Genomic DNA, 18988 nt, shown 5'->3' with positions numbered 1-18988 from the left:
AATTGTCCTGGCCAGGCCAAGCACATCCAAATACATGAAGGGTGGCTTTATTCTCTTCACTAAATGAAGCATGCAAACACACACATTTGCAGTATAGAAATAGGTTCCCTGACAGGAGTTTAGCAATTTTGGCTTACAGGTGAATAAAAGCAGCACCCAGAACAATCAGGAAGAGTCTTGAGGGTCTAAGTTTATAGTAGCATGATAGTTAAGTGGATCTGGCTTACCCATTTACTTTGCTTGTCAGAAGTTTGCAAAAGCTGACCCCAGGACATGGCAACTGTTGTAAATATGAATCGGTTAACAAGCATCTGAATTTTGATCATGTGACCATGGGAATACTACAATAGTCGTAAGTGCGAAAAATGGTCACTTTTTTCAATACTGTTGTAATTTTGGTCACTAAATGAACTGAACTGAGAATTACCTGTATTAAAATAATTGCTGTGAAAAGAATCTCAAATATTTAGGAATGTGGGATGAGGTATTCATAAATTTGGCAGCCTTTTCTTTGCATATAATTATGTGATTTCTTTCCCTGACTTTTTCTAGCTAGTATCGCTCCTCTCCTAGCCTGCTATCTAAATATCAGACATGGCTGTTCTGTATATTTAAACACTTCTCTCATAAACAATGGAAGCTGATATAAGGTGAAAGTTCATAACCTCTCATTTACAAATAAGGTGCTTTTTATTGGTACTTGCGCATCTGTGCAAGATTTGAAGATTATAAAGACTGAATGTAAGCAAGTTGCTGATCCGGAAACAGCCGTGTCAGGCTCTGTGGCAAACTGAGTGAAAATCAAAATCCTCTTGTCTGTCATGGATAAATGGCTTCACTGTGAGAACTAGGTGAATACAGAGCCAAACAAACGGCCCCTGCAACCAAGCAGGGCAAATGCTGTGAAGAGCAACAACACTGAATAAAACATTCTTTGTGAGGTCCCTTTAAAATTAACTGCAATTCCACAACAGCCTGGTTCTCAGTGGATTGTTTTTTTAGTTTGTCCAAGGTTATAGTCCATCCTCTGCTTATCTTGTACAGCGGTATTCATCAGACCAGTCAAAGCAGTGTTGTATTCCATCTCGACAAAAACTTCTAGGAATGCAGGTACAATAATCATGGAAGACCACCAGGGTACAACTCCAAGATTCAGGTCCACAAGGAGGACAGTTGGCTTCTACAAGATTAAAAATACACACACATGAACTCAAGTAATAGGATTTTTCTTCCCAAAAATCATAACAGTGGTTGGTGGTTAATCCTACCTAAGTGTCCCCCACCCAGAACTCTGAAACATTAGCTGTGGACAGTGCTTACTTAGACTTATGAAAACGCTAGCCGTAACACACCTGAAAGGTTCAAGATTAGAGAAATCGTATGCCGAAGAAAATTCTGAGTCTTTTAAATATATTTACAGTATGTCAACGCAATCTCTTGATCTTATTTACGAGGCTATTTCAGGGAGAAATCCTGTTGGTCAACAAATGACACAGCAACTCACAGCACTTTACTTTCCATTGTGCTTCCTAGTCAAAAATGATCTGCCAGTTTTGTATTACTTCTTGAATATATTATGCCTGTATGGTGTGGCAGAGCATGTACAGAAAAGAAAGCAATGCATAGACCATAATGGAACAGGTATTTTTAAAAACCCTTAGTGGGAGCTGATCAATTTATAATTACAGGTAGTCTTCAACTTACGACCGCAATGGAGTCCATAATTTATGTTGCTAAGTGAAAAATTTGTTAAATGTGTTTTGTCCCATTTTACGAATTTGACTTTTCTTGCCACCTTTGTTAAGTGAGTCACTGTTGTTAAATTAGTAACAGGGTTATTAAGTGAATCTGGCTTCCCAATTGACTTTGCTGGTCAGAAGGTCACAAAAGGTGATCCCATAACCCCAGGATACTGCAAGTATCATAATTATGAACCAGTTATCAAGCATCCGATTGTAATTCACGTGGGGATGCTGCAATGGCCATAAGTGTGAACAATGGTCATGTCACTTTTTTCAATGCCATTGTAACTTTGAATGGTCACCAAATGAACTGTTGTAAGTCGAGGACTAGCTGTATAGCCATCCATAAACTCTGGCTTATGGCCTTGAAATGGAGATGCGCACTGCCCCACCTCCCCTAGAGTTCGCAATGACTAGCAGAGTAAAATTCACAGGGATTCAGTGGTAGGATTTAAAAAAAATACTATTCGTTCTGTGGGCATGGCCTAGTGGGCGTGGCATGGCTAGGTGGGCATGGCAGGGGAAGGATACTGTAAAATCTCCCTTCCCTCCCCTCTCCAGGGGAAGGTTACTGCAAAATCCCCATTTCTCCCAGATCAGCTGGGACTCGGGAGGCAGAGAATAGATGGGGCTGAGGCCAGTCAGAGATGATATTTACCAGTTCTCCGAACTACTCAAAATTTCCACTACCGGTTCTCCAGAACTGGTCAGAACCTGCTGAATACCACCTCTACAGGGACTCCTTTCCTTATGGAGCCAACTCTTTTCTCATCTACTGGCCAGAAAGTCAAACGACCTGTATAAGGAAGAACATCAACAAAACAGGAACAGACCAACCAGCACAGCATAGTTCTATGCTGCGTTACACTTAATTCCTTTGCTCTTGACTTGAATAACTAGTCTTCTGTTTCCCCTCTGTTGTATATGTTTGTGTATGAGTGTGTATGTATGTTGAGGGCAAGGTCAACTAATGGAAAACAAACCCTGTGGGAGACAACTAAAGCTTTAAAATATTCATTTATATTTAAAACCATGACTTTAATTTTTCAGCAAATAAAGGACTCACGTGACCCTATTTCATCAGAACAATCTCCACAATCATTAAATCCATTACACTTTTTGTCGGCATAGATCCAAAGCCTGGGATTCTTGCAATAAAATATCAAGTGTCCAGGAAGGCTTTTTGGCAAATCACCTACCAAAACAAACAAATGAATGTAAGCTTATACTGTTGTAAAAAAAAAAAAAAGAAGTTTCCTTAAAATGTGACCAGTCAAGAAAAGACATTATGCTAACAAATAAATCTAGACCTGACAAGTAAATATAAAGGATATCCCCGCAATGTTGATGAAATACTTATTTTGCTTAGAAATGCAAGCTATTAGTTGTTGAAATATTTATTGCAGAATAAATTTGATGATTAAAAAAACCTGATTACTTCAGTTGTATTTTTTTGGTTTAAACCTTTTGAATGCCAAGTTTAAATATTTGTATATACTGATTGTAATTCTAAAGTGTGTCTAAAAAATAATAATCCGGTTTTGCTTAGTTAAACTGTCCCCTTGAATTCTGAACTGTTTTTCACCCATGAGAATGGCCTTTTAGAGAGTACTGTACAAAAGTAGAGATTCCTGGTAAAATGAGCTTGCATGCCAAAATAGGATGCATTGATCAAACTTGCAGTTTGTGCAATGATTTATTAAATAATCCATAAATGTCTGTATTCACACAATATACTAAACCAAAACCAAACAAATCACACTAAATCAGGGCTGTCAAACTCACGGCCCTTGGGCCAGATGTGTCATGTGCTGCCCACACCCACGTCAGTGGTGGGATTCAAATTTTTTTACTACTAGTTCTGTGGGCATAACTCAGTGGGCATGGCATGGCTTGGTGGGCATGGCTTGGTGGGCATGGCAGGGGAAGGATACTGCAAAATCCCCATTTCTCCCAGATCAGCTGGGACTCGGGAGGCAGAGAATAGGTGGGGACGGGGCCAGTCAGAGGTGGTATTTAACGGTTCTCCGAACTACTCAAAATTTCCGCTACCAGTTCTCTAGAACTGGTCAGAACCTGCAGAATACCACTTCTGGCCCACATCCAGATTAGTGAAGGGAGGGGGGAAAGTCGTGATATATCATGTGACGCGACCATAGCATGTTCAACTCTAAAGAGAGCTTACTGTGAGAAGAATATTCTAGTCGGAATCTCAGCTGGGATTGTGTAAGAATGACATAGGATTCAGCTGCTTGAAGAGGAAGAAATTTATTCAAGAACATAGAAGCAGCACTTGAGGTAGTTACAATTTGGGGTACAGAGACTAGAAATATTTATAGGAGAGATGGTCCTTTGTGCGGTGTATGTAAGTGTGCCCTTGTTTGGTAGATGTTCAGGTCTGATGGAAAAGTTCTTATCTTACTTTGCTTAGTGTGCATGTAAATCTTTTTCCTTTGGTGTGTGCTTATGTGCTGACTTTGGATGCCATTTCTGTGTACCCAGGGAAACTCTGTATTGGAAAAGGGTTTTCCCTGCCTGCTATTATTTGCCAGATTAATTAGGTTAGCCTGGCCATTATATGAATGGAGGAAGTGGATTAGCAATCTTTGCAACATTGTATTGACTTTGTTTGCAACACAGTATTCTAGTTTCAGTTACTTATGAGTCAAGTTAATTATCAAAAGGAGGGTTAGAGACCGTATAGGTATACAAATAAATCTAATTTTGAATTAAAATTCTTTCCACAATACAACTCATTAGTGCTCAGACATGTTAAGACAAAGGCTGGCTTCCCACAACCTCCTAAATCATAAACTACTACGTAATTCCAGTTCAGCCTAATTTAAGATGTCAAGTCAGTATGCTTTATTCTAAATCTAGCTTCTGAAAAAAGTGGAAATAAAGTAAGTGTGAGGTGGGATGGTGATCAACACCTATTGACACATTTCATTTAGAATCAACTTCTCAGATCAAATCTGTTAATTGCAATCTTAAAACAAAATGGATCAATTTTCCAAAAAGGGACACCTAGAGCTTGTAGTGGTGAGGCTAAAGAAATGCAGAACATTTGAATCTTGTTTTTGTCCATAGCCTAATTCTAATTTAAAACATAATGTTCTAGAATATTCAGATATAATGTAAGCTATCCAAAGTCAATGAGAAGTCCTTCTAACTTCTCATTTCCTGCTGTCCTTTGCTGTATTTTCCTGAATTATGCTAGCAGATTTTTAAAAATAATCCCAATGGGCTCATCTTCAAATAATTACATAGTAAAACCTGGTTGACCATATGGACTGGGAATAAGATGAGGAAAAATGAATTGGAGCAGAGGATGAATGCAAACAAGATTTGACACTAAAGCACAAACTTCCATATTGTTGGCAGGACAATGCAACTGTATTAAAAATATTTGCTGAAATGAGAAATATGCACAGAGACATCCGAAGAAATAAAAGAGGTCTGAGATCATTTTATTCTTGGTTCATTTCTGGTAGTTATTATAATGTTTCTGTTTCAAAAAGTACAGCAACTTAGGTTACTATAGATAGTTCTCAGCCTACAATCACAATTGAGCCCAAAATTTATGTTCGCAAGAAAATAATTGCTAATCGAGTTTTGCCCTATTTTATGACCTTTTTTGCCACAGTAATTAATCACTGCAATTGTTAAGTTAATAACATGGTTGTTAAGTGAATCTGGCTTTCCCACTGACTTTGCTTGTCAGGAGGTCAAAAAACATGATCATACGACCCTGGGCCACTGCAACTGCCAAGCATCTGGATTTTGATCATGTGACTATGGGGATGCTATAATGGCTGTAAGTGTGAAAAATGGTCATAAGTCACATTTTTCTCAGTGCCATTGTAACTTTGAATGGTCACTAAATGAATGGTTTAAGTTCAGGACTTCCTGTACTATATATATTCGGCTTTTCAGTAATATTGTGCTTACCCTGATAATATGGCTCTCTTTTCAGCTTAGGTAATGTTTACATTATTTGCTAGAGCAGTGGAATGAAGGGATCTTACTTAGAAAAGGAATATTAGATTCAATTGAAAACCACAAATATTCAAATTCAGATGTTATTGAGGAGAAATTACTCATGATATTATGTGACTTATTATTCAAGTGTGCTTAAAGTTATATAGAAATTAATGTGCACATGGGCTAACATATTTACATATTTTCTATATTACTTTAAGAACACTTGTACACCAATTTTGGACCTTGAGATCTTGTAGCCCTATAGTAAGCCAGTTGTTTGTTTTAAGGTATAGCATAAATGACCAAACATTCCCTTCTAAATAGAAAAAATAACATTAAAACTGCAGAATATATAATCACATATCCTTTACAAGGAGTGTAAGACAGGGGAGTCAAACTCAAGGCCCAGAGGCCAGATCCAGCTGTGGGGTACTTATATCTGGCCTGGGGTTGACCTATAAACAGTGAAGAACTGGCCCCCGGTGCCTTTGCCACTGAAAATGGAGTGCGTGAGGGCTGCGTGTGAGCTCCTTTTTCATTGGCAGAGAGTTGCAGGACGCCGTTGCAGCCAAAAATGGTGCTCAGGAGCCATTTTCGCTGGCAGAGTTCTCGGGCCACACAGGCGCCCCTGACACAAGTGACATCAAACTGGCCATGCCCACCCTGGCCACGCCCACCCTAGCCCCCCAAGGTCCAACACAACCCTGATGCAACCCTAAATGAAATCGAGTTTGACACTCCTGGTCTAAAGTGTCCTATAGAAAAATATTGTGATGTGAAGAGAACAAGAAGAAAAGCACAACATAAAGCTCTTACTACATAATGCTTTTTGCTCATCTTCCCCATTGGCACAATTTTGTCTTGTGTCACAAACTTCACTGGCTGGAATGCAGGTCTCTCTGTTATCACATAAAAAGCCTGTCTGCTTACTGGTAGTCACACATAAACGGTTAACTGAAAAATAAAACCAAGAGCAAACAAATTGTAAATACTGACACTCAATAATCAGAACTAACAGTACTGCTGTATATACTTCTATGAAATTTGATGCAATTCAAATTATTTATCTATTTACTTATTTATTAATAAAATTTATATGCCGCCCAATCCTGAAGGACTCCGGGCAGCTTACAAAAAAGAAAAAAAGGAAAAAAAAGACACATAACGAACACATAACAAAAGAAAACGGTTTAAAATAGCAACACCTCATGCATTCATTCTAACAGTGAGGTCAACAGCCCCAGGCCTGCCGGAACAGCCAAGTTTTTACAGCTTTCCTGAAGACCATGAGAGTGGGTATGGTCTGGATCTGTGGGGGTAGCTGATTCCAAAGAGTCGTAGCAAACACAGAGAAGGCTCTCCTCCGGGGGCCCGCCAGCCGACACTGTCTGGCTGACGGCATCTGAAGGAGGCCCAATCTGTGGGATCTTACTGGCCGCTGGGAGGTATGTGGCAGTAGGCGGTCTCGAAGGTACTCTGGCCCTAAGTCATGTAGGGCTTTAAAGATGATAACCAACACCTTGAATTGTGTCTGGAGACCAATTGGTAGCCAGTGCAGCTCGTGGAGGACAGGTGTAACGTGAGTGTACCTCGGTGCACCCAATATCGCTCACGTGGCCACATTCTGGACTAACTGCAGTCTCTGAACGCTTTTCAAGGGTAGCCCCATGTAGAGCGCATTGCAATAATCCAGCCTTGAGGTGACAAGGGTGTGAGTAACCATTTGAAGTGCCTCCCGATCCAAATAAGGCCGCAATTGGTGCACCAGACGAACCTGGGCAAAGCCCCCCCCTGGTCACAGTCGATAGATGATGCTCCAGTTTCAGCTGTGAATCCAGGAGGACCCCCAAATTGTGAACCCTCTCTGAGGGGCGTAAATTTTCACCCCCCAGGGTTAAGGATGGACTGTCTAAGCTGTACTTCAGGGGCAGCATCCAAAGCCACTCAGTCTTATCAGGATTGAGCACAAGTTTGTTCACCCCCATCCAGATCCTAACAGCCTCCAGGCATCGGCACATCACGTCCACCACTACACTGAGCTGGCACGGGGCAGAAAGATACAGTTGAGTATCGTCTGCGTATTGATGGTACTTTACCCTGTGCTGTCGCATGATCCACCCAGCGGCTTCATGTAGATGTTAAATAGGAGGGGGGACAAGACCGAACCCTGTGGCACACCACATTTGAGGGGCCTAGGGGGTCGACCTTTGCCCCCCGACCAACACCGACTGCGACCTGTCAGAGAGGTAAGAGGAGAACCACCGTAAAATGGTGCCACTCACTCCCACCTCCCCTAGGCGTTGCAGAAGGATACCATGGTTGATGGTATCGAAGGCCACTGAGAGGTCAAGAAGCACCAGGATAGAGGAATGTCCTCTATCCCTGGCCCGCCAGAGCTCATCGGTCAGGGCGACCAAAGCGGTTTCCATGCTGTACCCAGGCCTGAAACCGGACTGAAAGGAGTCTAGATAATCCGTTTCATTCAAGGTCCATCGGAGTTGAAGCGCCACCACCTTCTCAACAACCTTCCCTAAAAAAGGAAGGTTGGAGACAGGACGATAGTTTTTCAAAATAGCTGGGTCCAGGGAAGGCTTCTTGAGGAAGGGTCTTACCACTGCTTCCTTTAATGGTTGCGGGAAAGACCCCTCCTGCAAAGATGCGTTAGAATCATCTGGAGCCAGCCTCGTGTCACCTCTCTGCTGGTCGAAACCAGCCAGGAGGGGCACGGGTCCAATAAACAGGTGGAGGCACTCATAGCTCCCATGGCCTTGTCCACTTCCTCAGGGGTGACCAATTCGAACTCATCCCAGGAAATCCGATTAAGACTAATCCTCAGCATCTCGGCTGGTACTGCCCAAGCGGAGTCCAGGTCTGTCCGAATCTGAGTGATTTTATCCGACAGAAATTGAACAAACTCCTCAGCTCTTCCCTGCAGGGGTTCCCTGGCCTCCTCACCTTTCAGGAGGGAGCGGGTCACCCTAAACAGGGCAGCTGGGTGAGATTCCGCGGACGCAATAAGTGCGGAAAAATGCGTACATTTTGCCGCCCATATCGCCACTAGGTAAGTCCTAATAAAGGCTCTTAATAGTGATTGATCAGATTCAGAGTTACTAGCCCTCCAACATCGCTCTAGGCATCTCTTTTGACGCTTCATTTCCCAGAGTTCCTCCGTAAACCAAGGTGTCCTCCTGGCTTCCCTGCCATGGAGAGGCCTCAAAGGCTCAATCTGTTCCAGTGCCTCAGCTGCCGCAACGTTCCAGGCAGCGACCAAAGACTCGGCCAGATTGCGGACAAGGGAGTCTCTCCAAGCTCCCTCTGAAATCCCTCCGGGTCCATCAGGCCCCTGGGGCGGAACCATTTAGTCGGCTCCACCTCCCTGCAATGGAGGAGTAGCATCCTGAAGTCAAGCCTCAGCAAGGAGTGATCTGACCATGACAATAGAGGTCTCTATTCCCCTTAAATCAAGATCACGTCTCCACTGCCCCGAGAGAAATACAAGGTCAAGCGTGTGTCCCGCTCTATGAGTTGGACTCTGAACTACCTGGGTCAAGTCCATGGTTGTCATGGAAGCCATGAACTCCTGTGCCCCGTCTGAGTGTTCACCAAGAGACAGCAGATTAAAGTCCCCCAGTACCATTAGTCTGGGGAACTCCACAGCCAACCCGGCTACTGCCTCTAGCAGCACAGGCAGGGCTGTCGTGACGCAGCTGGGAGGCAGGTACGTCAACAGCAAGCCCAATTGAACCCCTATGTCCAACTTCAAGAGGAGAGACTCACACCCCACAATCTTTGGGACAGGGATCCTGCGAGGAACTAACGACCTTCAGACGATAACTGCTACTCCCCCACCCCTTTACTGGTGTCGTGGTTGGTGGAGCACCGGAAACGCATCTGGGCACATTTCTGAGCGGGGAACTCCTCTCTCTTGGCCCAGCCAGGTTTCGGTTATACATGCCAGGTCTGCCTCCTTGTCTAATATTAGATCCCGGAGGAGTTCAGGGCCCTGGTCTCAGGTTGTTGCTGCTAAATGCCAGGTCAGTTTGTTCACAAATGACCTGGCATTTAGCAGCAACAACCTGAGACCAGGGCCCTGAACTCCTCTGCCACCAGGTCCTTGAGTTGAGCCTGAGGGGCCAGAACAAGGAATCGCTGTAATGTAGCGAGTTCTTCTTCCCCGGTAATGGCTAGCCCTACAGCTCCCGTCATATCTGCCCCTCCCAGTCATAACCGAAATGCTCCGACATCCCCCCATCCCCGTAGACCCCCCTCTCTCCCCCATGGCCCCATTCTTCCTGGCAGGCCACACGTACCATTCACTCCAGGATGGGAGGCGAGTCTGGGCCCCCCTCCACTTCTGCTTCTGCACTCAGTGGAGGGGAGTCCAGGTCGCACTCCCGGTCCTATCATACTCACCAATCAAACACTCTCTTCAGGCACACCCCACAATAGTTATTAAAATACAATAATACAATAATTAAATTAAAAGTGGGCACATTTTCTCTCACATTCATGCACTCATACACCCAACAAGCCAGCTAAAAAATGTCGTTCCTAAATCGATGGTAATTAAAATAATTTAGGAACGGTAAAAAAATTGGAAGTCCCGATCAGTGGTTCCGAACGGTCTTGTCCCCAGACAGTCACTTAACTGTAGCAGTTTAGCAAGAGGCACAATCTGCGGACTTTGGGGCACTGCCGGTTGAGGGGCTATGGGGAACAGGGGGATTGTGGGGCTTTCCTCATTGGAAGGGACCACTTGGGGCATGGGCACCGCAGCCAACAGCGCCCCCTTGTGCTCGGAGAGGAGCGGGGAGGTCTCCGGGAGAGATAGGAGGGGAGGGAGAACTGCCCCCTGCCCAGCAGTCTCCGGCTTCATTTCCACCCTGAACGCCAGCGGGTCCATGCACTCCGACTTCACCTCTCCCTGGAGAGCTGCCGGGTTGAGGATGACCGTGGCTGGGGAGAGGGTCTCCAGGGGGTGCTTTGCCCATCTCCTTCATCTTGGGGGTCCTAGGGCTCAGCAGGCTGGCGGAGCCATTCAGGAGGATGGGCGGGCTGGGAGCAGCCACGGGGCTGAGGGTGATTGTTTGGTTGTCTCCCAGCATCAGCCCGTTCAGGATGACACCTCCGGTGGGGGTCTGGATGACGGAGCCCCATTGAGGAGCATGGCGCGTTGAGGAGCACGGCGGGGGGAGAGCTGGCAGTGATGAAGTTCCCGTTCAGGAGGGTGGACGAGGTGTTGGTGCAGGCCCCAGGGAGGAAGAGGCTGCCGGGGCCTGCGAGTCCCTCCTGGCTGGCGGACAGGCCCCGCGTGGCTTCCGTTTCTTCCGGACCACGGCTAGACTCATCCTCGGTGCTGGGGTTGCCATCCAATTCACTCTTGCTGGGCGTGCCTCCTCCTCCTCCCGCGGCTCCTCCGGCCGCTCCACCACCACCGCCTCCCTGGTTGCGCTGCCGCCGGTTCTTGAACCAGTTGCTGACCTGGGTGAAGGAGAGGCCGGTGTCGCGGGCCAGGCTTTAGATCTACAGATTAATCTTCAGATACTATAATTTCTTCTTTCCACTTTTCTTTTAAAACTGAATTTAACATACCCTGTTTCCCTGAAAATAAGACTTCCCTGGATAATGAGACCAATTGGGCTTTTGAGCGCATGCACTAAAATGAGCCCTCCCCAGAAAATTAGCCCTCCCCAAAAATATTTCAACACAGCAGCAGTCATGAAGTGACCACGCTCGCCGCCTCCTGCACCTAAAAAATAATAAGACCTCCTTGAAAATAAGGCCAAGCACTTATTTCGAGGGTCAAAAGTCTTATTTTCAAGGAAACATGGTAATTTCTACAGAACTGTCACAGAACAAATAGACAGTTACTAAGACTCTAGGCAGTATACAAAGTTAAAATCACAAAGAACAGTACTGTACAACAAATAGTCAAAAATTATGCAACAAATAATCAAAAATTAGAAGCAGTAAAACCATTAAAACCATAAAACATCATTTGCAGGAGAGCATAGTCAGTCTCCCTAACACTGTAATTACCTTACAGATTCCATACCCATATTAGTGGATCTCCAGATCAGATGGCTAAGCCCCCTCTTCAGTCCATTCTGGCCAATAATTGGAATTACATGAAGTTTGGAAATCGAATATTAAAAGATGTATGCCTTTATCATGTCACATATGTCATGACACATATCCTGTCACATATACTATGTGTCAAATATTAATTGAAGTGTATGCATGTATTCTTTGACTTATGACCAGTGGCTTAGGGACCATTGAAAGTTATGATGGACCTCCCCAGGAGTTCTTACAACCCAGTTCCAAAATTCTGGTGGCTGACCCCCTGTGCAGTCATGTGACTGCGCATTCGGCTCTTAGCAACTGCCTAGATCTGCAGTCTTTTGCAGTGTCCTGTGCAGTGGTGGGATTCAATTTTTTTTTACTACCGGTTCTGTGGGCATGGCTTGGTGAGCATGGCGTGGCTTGGTGGGTGTGGAAGAGGAACTATACTGTAAAATCTCCATTCCCTCCCCACTTCAGAGGAAGGTTATTGCAAAATCCCCATTCCCTCCCGATCAGCTAGGACTTGGGAGAGAATAGATGGGAGCGGGGCCAGTCAGAGATGGTATTTACTGGTTCTCTGAACTACTCAAAATTTCTGCTACCAGAAATTTCTGACCAGAACTGGTCAGAACCTGCTGAATACCACCTCTAGTCCTGTGGTCCTGTGATCGGGTTTTACAATGTTTTGCCAAAAAACAGCATTTACTTCTGGTTGTTGGCAAATCCAGCCATAGTGAACAATTGGTTTACTTAATGACTTAATCACTTAATGTCTGCTGCAAAAGTTGTTAAATCAGGTTAGTCACACGAGCCGTTTCAAGACCGTTTTAGCTGTAATGGGGAGGTTCCATTACTATTGCAGGTCGAGGAATACCTATAAAATGTCAGTTATATAATATTGTAACAGATACGTTAATTATATGGTGATAAAAGCAACTTTGAACTTAGAGCAGCATGAGAATTAAAGGAGAATTGGTCTACTTGAAAAACAATTAGATACATCTACATATATTTCATATGTGTCCTACAAAGCATTGAGCACTTAGTGTTTTGACAGCCACATGATTAATTTTATTAGATCATATACCTTTTAGTGGCAGTCAAACTCATCTTCAAAAGGTGTGGAACTTGATGTGAATTGCAAAATGACAGTGTATATCAAAGTGGAACTATTAACACTCATTTAGGTAAATGTTGGCCAATTATAAGCTATATTATGGATGTTACACATCTGACTCAAAAAAGCAATTTGGATAATTACATAGCTGACATACAATTAAGAGAGTGGCCCTATCTCTATCTAATAAGCCCCTTTTATACTCTACTACAGCATGTATAAGCATAGAAAGCAGAGGTGGTATTCTACTAGTTCGAACCAGATCGCCCAAACCAGTAGCCGAAACAAGTAGCCTGGCTCTATGGCATCCCATTTAGGCTATTTTTTCACCAAAAGTGCATGCGCAGAAGGATGCATGCACACTCACATTTGCGAACTGGAAGTAAAGTAAGTGTATACCACCCCTGATAGAAAGGTTATGTAAGGTGACTTTGCCACCTTCACCCTGATCTTCCCACTTTGAGGAGGGAAATCTGAAGGAAGGTTGCATCTAACTGATGTACTGCTAACCTTAGGATCTCATTTTAGACCTTCCCACTTAAATGGGTAAATGAGGGATGGAGAGGGACAAAAATAGTATATGAGGCTGCACTACCTTCACTGCTCTTGATAGTGACATGCTGTCCTGCATAATATAAATGTGGTTTTCCATAAAATTAGTTTCTTTAAAGAAATAGATGCATTTTTATTAAGAGGGAAATAATAATTGTATGGTTTAGCTTCCATAGATTTAGTGGACCTAGTTTAGTCTAAACCCACATAACAATCTTGCCATGCTCATGTCAGTTGGGCAGAAAAAGAGGTGATCAAGTGATTCATTTATGGGTTTTATGTTGATTCACTTGAGTACATATAGTAGGAGCTGGCTGACCTAGCTTTGCCCAGAAACTAAACAGGATCAGGGTTGGTTTGTACGACTATGAAGCCCTAAAAGATGGTATGACAAAACATATCCATCCTATTGCCAAGAAAACTCCATGGTTATGTTTGAAAAGTCAATAGTGACTCATAAGAGACTTACTGATGCTAGGTCATAAGGCTAGAATTGTCATTTCTAGTATCTAGCTGCAACCATGGCAACGCTGTTTCGAAATCAGAGTATCTGAATCAGTCCATAGACACCTGTTTATGGAAAATACCTAGAATACTAAATAAAAAAACCACCCACTATATAAATATTACAAGCAATAGATATTTCCCTGACCGTGAAACTTTACAAAGAGCACAAAAAGCGTATGAGACCCTCTGAAGTGGTTACTGATGACATATCAAACTGTGCTTTAAAAATGTCCATTACTGGTTATATTGATAAACAATCAAGTTCTCTTTTCTTCTAACTCTTGATATTTCAGACAACACTGTCACCATCCAACCAGTGGTGGGATTCAAACTTTTTTACTACCGGTTCTGTGGGCATGACTTGGTGAGTGTGACATGGCTTGGTGGGCATGGCTTGGTGAGCATGGTAGGGGAAGGATACTGTAAAATCTCCATTCCCTCCCAATAAGCTGGGACTTGGGAGGCAGAGAATAGATGGGGACGGGGCCAGTCAGAGACAGTATTTACCAGTTCACCGAACTACTCATACTTTCCGATACTGGTTCTCCAGAACTGGTGAGAACCTGCCGAATATCACCTCTGCATCCAACATACTGAAAGAGCCACGACTGTTCTTCCTGTGGTATAGATGTCAGACTAAAACTGAAATCTGGAAATAACTGACCTGGGGTAGGAGGAGGAATGCCGACGGTCACAGCCAATGCGATGATCGCAATGATAATACCAAGTATAATAAGACTAATGGCAGATACACAGATGCATCGTCGAGTGCAAAGGGTCCATGAAAAACACTTTCTGCAGCAGTCTGGTTGGTCATGAGTGGTACCTGCTATTGAAAGAAAACTACTGTAAAATTCACGCGCATATTATTGGTTCCTGCCAGCTCCCAATAATTAATTTCTTTCTAAAATACCTACAGAAGACCTTTGGAGTGTCATGGAGAAAATACATGGATTCTAGCATCATTGCAATCTGCTCCATACAGTGACTAGTGCTTGCCTGACCATGGCAGATCACAAAAACATAAGCAACTTGGACCTGATTGGATTTTGCACGGGAGATTACTAGGAACGCCAGGACCGTAGCTTGATGGGATTTTTTTTTTAAAAGAACCTCCTGAAAATGTCAGTGTCAAAGTACTTCTGTATCATTGCCAGGAAAACAACAGAGAGGTTAGCCATCATCTGAACCTGATTTACAGGAGACTTTACTTTTTCCTTCATATAAAATATTTATATGCTTAAAAGTCTTTGCTCTTGTCATGAACCATATGATCTATTCACATTAAAAATAAAGCCTGTATAGCTACATGGTGGGACATAGTGGGTCAGTGGCCAAGACACTGAGCTTGTTGATCAGAAAGGTCAGTACTTCAGTGGTTCGAATCCCTAGTAGTGCGTAACGGAGTGAGCTCCCATTACTTGTCCCAGCTTCTGCCAACCTAGCAGTTTGAAAGCATGTAAAAAAAAATGTAAGTAGAAAAATAGAAACCACCTTTGGTGGGAAGGTAACAGTGTTCCATGCGCCTTCGGCGTTTAGTCATGCTGGCCACATGACCATGAAGACCTCTTTGGACAGTGCTGGCTCTTCTGCTTTGAAACGGAGATGAGCACTGCTCCCTAGAGTCAGGAACGACTAGCACATATGTGCAAGGAAAACCTTTATCTTTACCTTGTAACAGCATGAATTTTGTAATATTTTCATTTCTCCAAATCTCTTAAAGCAAAATCTAATGCAGTGTTTCTCAGTTTCAGAATTTTTAAGATGGGTGGACTTCACTTTGGCTGGGAAATTCTAGGAATTGAAGTCCACCCATCTTAAAGTTCCTGAAACTGAGAAACATTCATCTAATGGACTTCCTTTTGCCTTAATGTCATGGAACACAAAGATTATTTTGTCCAGGCGGAATTCCAAATCGGTCTTCATCAAATTATATGGTAACATCTAATAAATAAAAACATTTGTCTTTTATGCCATTTATTTTAGAAATGTAGGGTCCTTATTCAGGCAATATTCTTTAGGTTGTTTGGAAAAGTTTTTTTTAAACCTCCTGTTTGTAATGTTTTACAAACATTAACAGATTGAAGACAGAATCTGATTCTTCTGCAGTTAAAAGGGTGTGTTCCAAGCTACGCCTCTTGTTCAACGAACATCGCAAGAAAACTAAGGAAATAAACAGGATTCCAAGCCCACATGGAATATATTTATCACATTTTGGGTTTTGGCTTTTCAATCTTTAAGTAGCTCAACAGAGAATAAATTTCTCAATATTTCTAATGTTATTCTGTACTGATGAGTGATATCAGATCCTTCCATTTATGCTATTTTAGAGGAAAATCGTGCCATTTATTTTCCCCATTTCCTTCTCAAGTGCATATGTCTCTTTTTCTTTAGCGTAGATATGGATGTACATACAGACTTTTAGAAAGGCAGGGAAGACTTGCTTCCTTTCCTGTACGACGATCAGGTGTGTAGAGCGCCATGCTGAGGAATTATAGTATACCTCTGCCACAATCATCTCTTTTTATTTTTGCTTATTAGCTTTTAATTATATATGTTTTTTGTATTTGTTGGTTATCATTTTTTCCCTTTTTGTATGCTTTGTGTAAGTTGGGTGGCCATAAAATTGCTTTAGAAAAATTAAGTAAAATAATAACTGTTATCCTTTTATGTGTCTATCTTGAAAGTCTACAAACTCTCTTACTCAAAGTAGTAAAATGTTAGTACATCCTTGTACAATTTTATTTCATCCAGTAGTTTTGGATCATCACTGACACAATCCCCAGCTAGTAGGACTGGGAATATATGCACATAAAGAAGTGAAAGATGAATAATAATGATTTAAAAATGCTATCCTGTTTTCCATTTGTACAGCCACATTTTCCATCCATCCATCCATCCATCCATCCATCCATCCATCCATCCATCCATCCATCCATCCACTATTCTAGTACCTTAAAATCACAAATGTTATTAAATTGATTAAATTAAGATTTAATATGGAATTAGATCATAATACCTCTCTCTGTTCCAAGTTTCATAATATACATTTCCTAGTTATAACCTATGAGAAGTCATTTTTGCATGGGTAACATTTTCTATTTCTAACATATTTATATACTGTTAACAATTTTCTAATTCAAAACTATAAAAAATTCCTATGGCATCATTAATTGTGTGTGTATTTGTGTGCTGTGACTGTGTATTTTCTACTCTCCCCAAAAAAATCACTTCACCATACTTAATAAGCATCTAGTACTTTGTCACTGAATTAAGTATTCAGAACTTTTTACCTTTCATATCAGTGAGATGGGATTTGGTTGAACCCAGTGAATCCGTATCAAAATTCTATAATTAATAAAAATAAAATAAATATTGAGCCAAGATCTTTAAAGCAAGTAACTACTTTATTAGCTACCTCAGTTAAGGCAGTAGAGGCCAAGTTCAGGAGCTCTGAAGATGCTTTACCATGAAGCACATTGCAACACATTGGGGTTATTATACAGGGTATTATTGCTGGGATAAAATTAAAGAAAAAACTGAAGTAATTAAAAAATACTACATCATATATCCTTATGCATATTTGAAGAATCGTGTCAATAAATATATTCAATTATATTCCATTCAACTTTCTATTACTAAAGTAACTGCACATGATAGTCTAGCATTTGTAGCTTGTTTACAGAAAACAAAATTTGTTATTTTAATCCATAAGGGTAATTATAATTATCCTAAAGATATGGCTGATTACCTGTGAGTAAATTCTGTTCATTTTCCTTCTAGAAGCCAAGCAGGATTATACTGACAAGAAAAAGAAAATTGTTCTGACCATTCAAACATCAGTGTTAAAATGGTGTTGCTACTCAAGACAGAAAGAGGAGCTAGCTTTTATTAAATGCTGTGTTGATTAGGAGACCAAACCACCAGATTACATACCTGGGGTTGGGTTACCTGGTTACTAAGAGAAACAAAAGAACAAAAGAGAATGACTCTTTTCTTCTTTTACATAGGACTTCATCCCCATCATATTGAAGAAAATGGAAGTACCGTAAGCACAAAGAGGAAAAAAATCTCCTTTGATTTATGTTGTCCCTTTCAGCTTTCAAAGAAAATGACTAATGATTCAGCCACTGCTAGACACATAAGTAAAATTTACAAATAGCAACAATGTATTTATAGGCAAGAACAAACTAATTATAGGCAAGTATGATGTTGCTTTGAAAGCTCAGGATATAAACCAACTTAACTTTTAAATTATTTATCTGTAAAGGCAACCGTTGTGAAACACAACCTCTTTGTAAAGTTATAATGATATAAACACATGATGTGAGCATCTTTTTCAGTCTTTGAGTGTTTTTTGTTCTTAATTAGCCAAAGTTAGAACTCTGTTACTGAAGTAGTTCATAGTTGCATTTTTTAAACTTTCTTTGACCAGTGTAATTTATAATGTAATTGGTATAGGAAAACCACCAATTTAGTTTTAAAATTTGGGATAACCTTTAATGGTATGAGATGTTTAAAAAAATTAAAGAAGATACTTTTTAAACAGCATTGATTTAGCTGTTTGAAGTATCTTATTTCTTACAAGTGATTTTCAACTAGATAGCCTCAAGAGCTACATACAACACATTACTACATATAGTACAGTTCATTAATAACATTCATATGGTGTTCAGTCTATATGTAATAGATTAATATACAGCCCATTGTCACAGTAACAGAAATTTTAGAAAAAATAATCTATTTAAATTTTGAGATAAGTACATTTGTCTTGCTGTGGAAAGAGCAATCTTTAAAAATTGCCTGAAGATCTTTCTGTGTTTTAATTTAACCTCAGATTTACTTAAAATAAGCGCAGAGGACTAATTTTGCAGAAGATCTAAATAAAACATACAGAATAATGACATAGCTAAGCTTTAGGGCAGAAAGCCCGAGATAAACCTGTGTCAAAATCTTTCTAGATTTCACATCCCAGTTTGATCTTCCTACCTTGTTAAGGTGACCAGACGTCCCGCTTTTG

General features: G+C 41.6%; 1 protein-coding gene across 2 annotated transcripts; it reads right to left on the bottom strand.

Moving 5' to 3' along the window:
* Positions 1 to 155: 155 nt before the first annotated feature.
* Positions 156 to 17887, bottom strand: LDLRAD1 (low density lipoprotein receptor class A domain containing 1). Of its 2 annotated transcripts, none has more exons than XM_014055560.2 (6): positions 17720 to 17887; positions 17262 to 17316; positions 14633 to 14797; positions 6543 to 6680; positions 2809 to 2937; positions 156 to 1180 (listed from the first exon to the last, which is right to left on the bottom strand). In XM_014055560.2, the coding sequence occupies exons 1-6, from the start codon at positions 17738 to 17740 to the stop codon at positions 1032 to 1034; spliced, it is 657 nt and encodes a 218-aa protein (XP_013911035.2). In that variant the 5' UTR covers positions 17741 to 17887; the 3' UTR covers positions 156 to 1031. The 2 variants fall into 2 exon arrangements, with proteins under 2 accessions (XP_013911035.2, XP_013911036.2); XM_014055561.2 differs by having other exon boundaries at positions 14633 to 14794.
* Positions 17888 to 18988: the final 1101 nt, after the last annotated feature.

The sequence above is a fragment of the Thamnophis sirtalis genome, unplaced genomic scaffold (assembly GCF_051295495.1).
Source record: "Thamnophis sirtalis isolate CommonGarterSnake01/CBP01778 unplaced genomic scaffold, rThaSir2_p1.2 scaffold_7, whole genome shotgun sequence".
Lineage (NCBI taxonomy): Eukaryota > Metazoa > Chordata > Lepidosauria > Squamata > Natricidae > Thamnophis > Thamnophis sirtalis.
The sequence above is the reverse complement of the archived record's forward strand: the minus strand, read 5'-3'. Positions and strand labels throughout refer to the sequence as shown.

Excerpts from the sequence above, each read along its gene's own strand:
- LDLRAD1 (XM_014055560.2), bottom strand. The coding sequence starts at position 17,740 with ATGAACAGAATTTACTCACAG. Across the intron at positions 6,681-14,632 it reads CATTCCTCCTCCTACCCCAG|TTAACCGTTTATGTGTGACT; the intron begins GTCAGTTATTTC and ends TTTATTTTTCAG. Across the intron at positions 2,938-6,542 it reads TGAGCAAAAAGCATTATGTA|GTGATTTGCCAAAAAGCCTT; the intron begins GTAAGAGCTTTA and ends TTGTTTTGGTAG.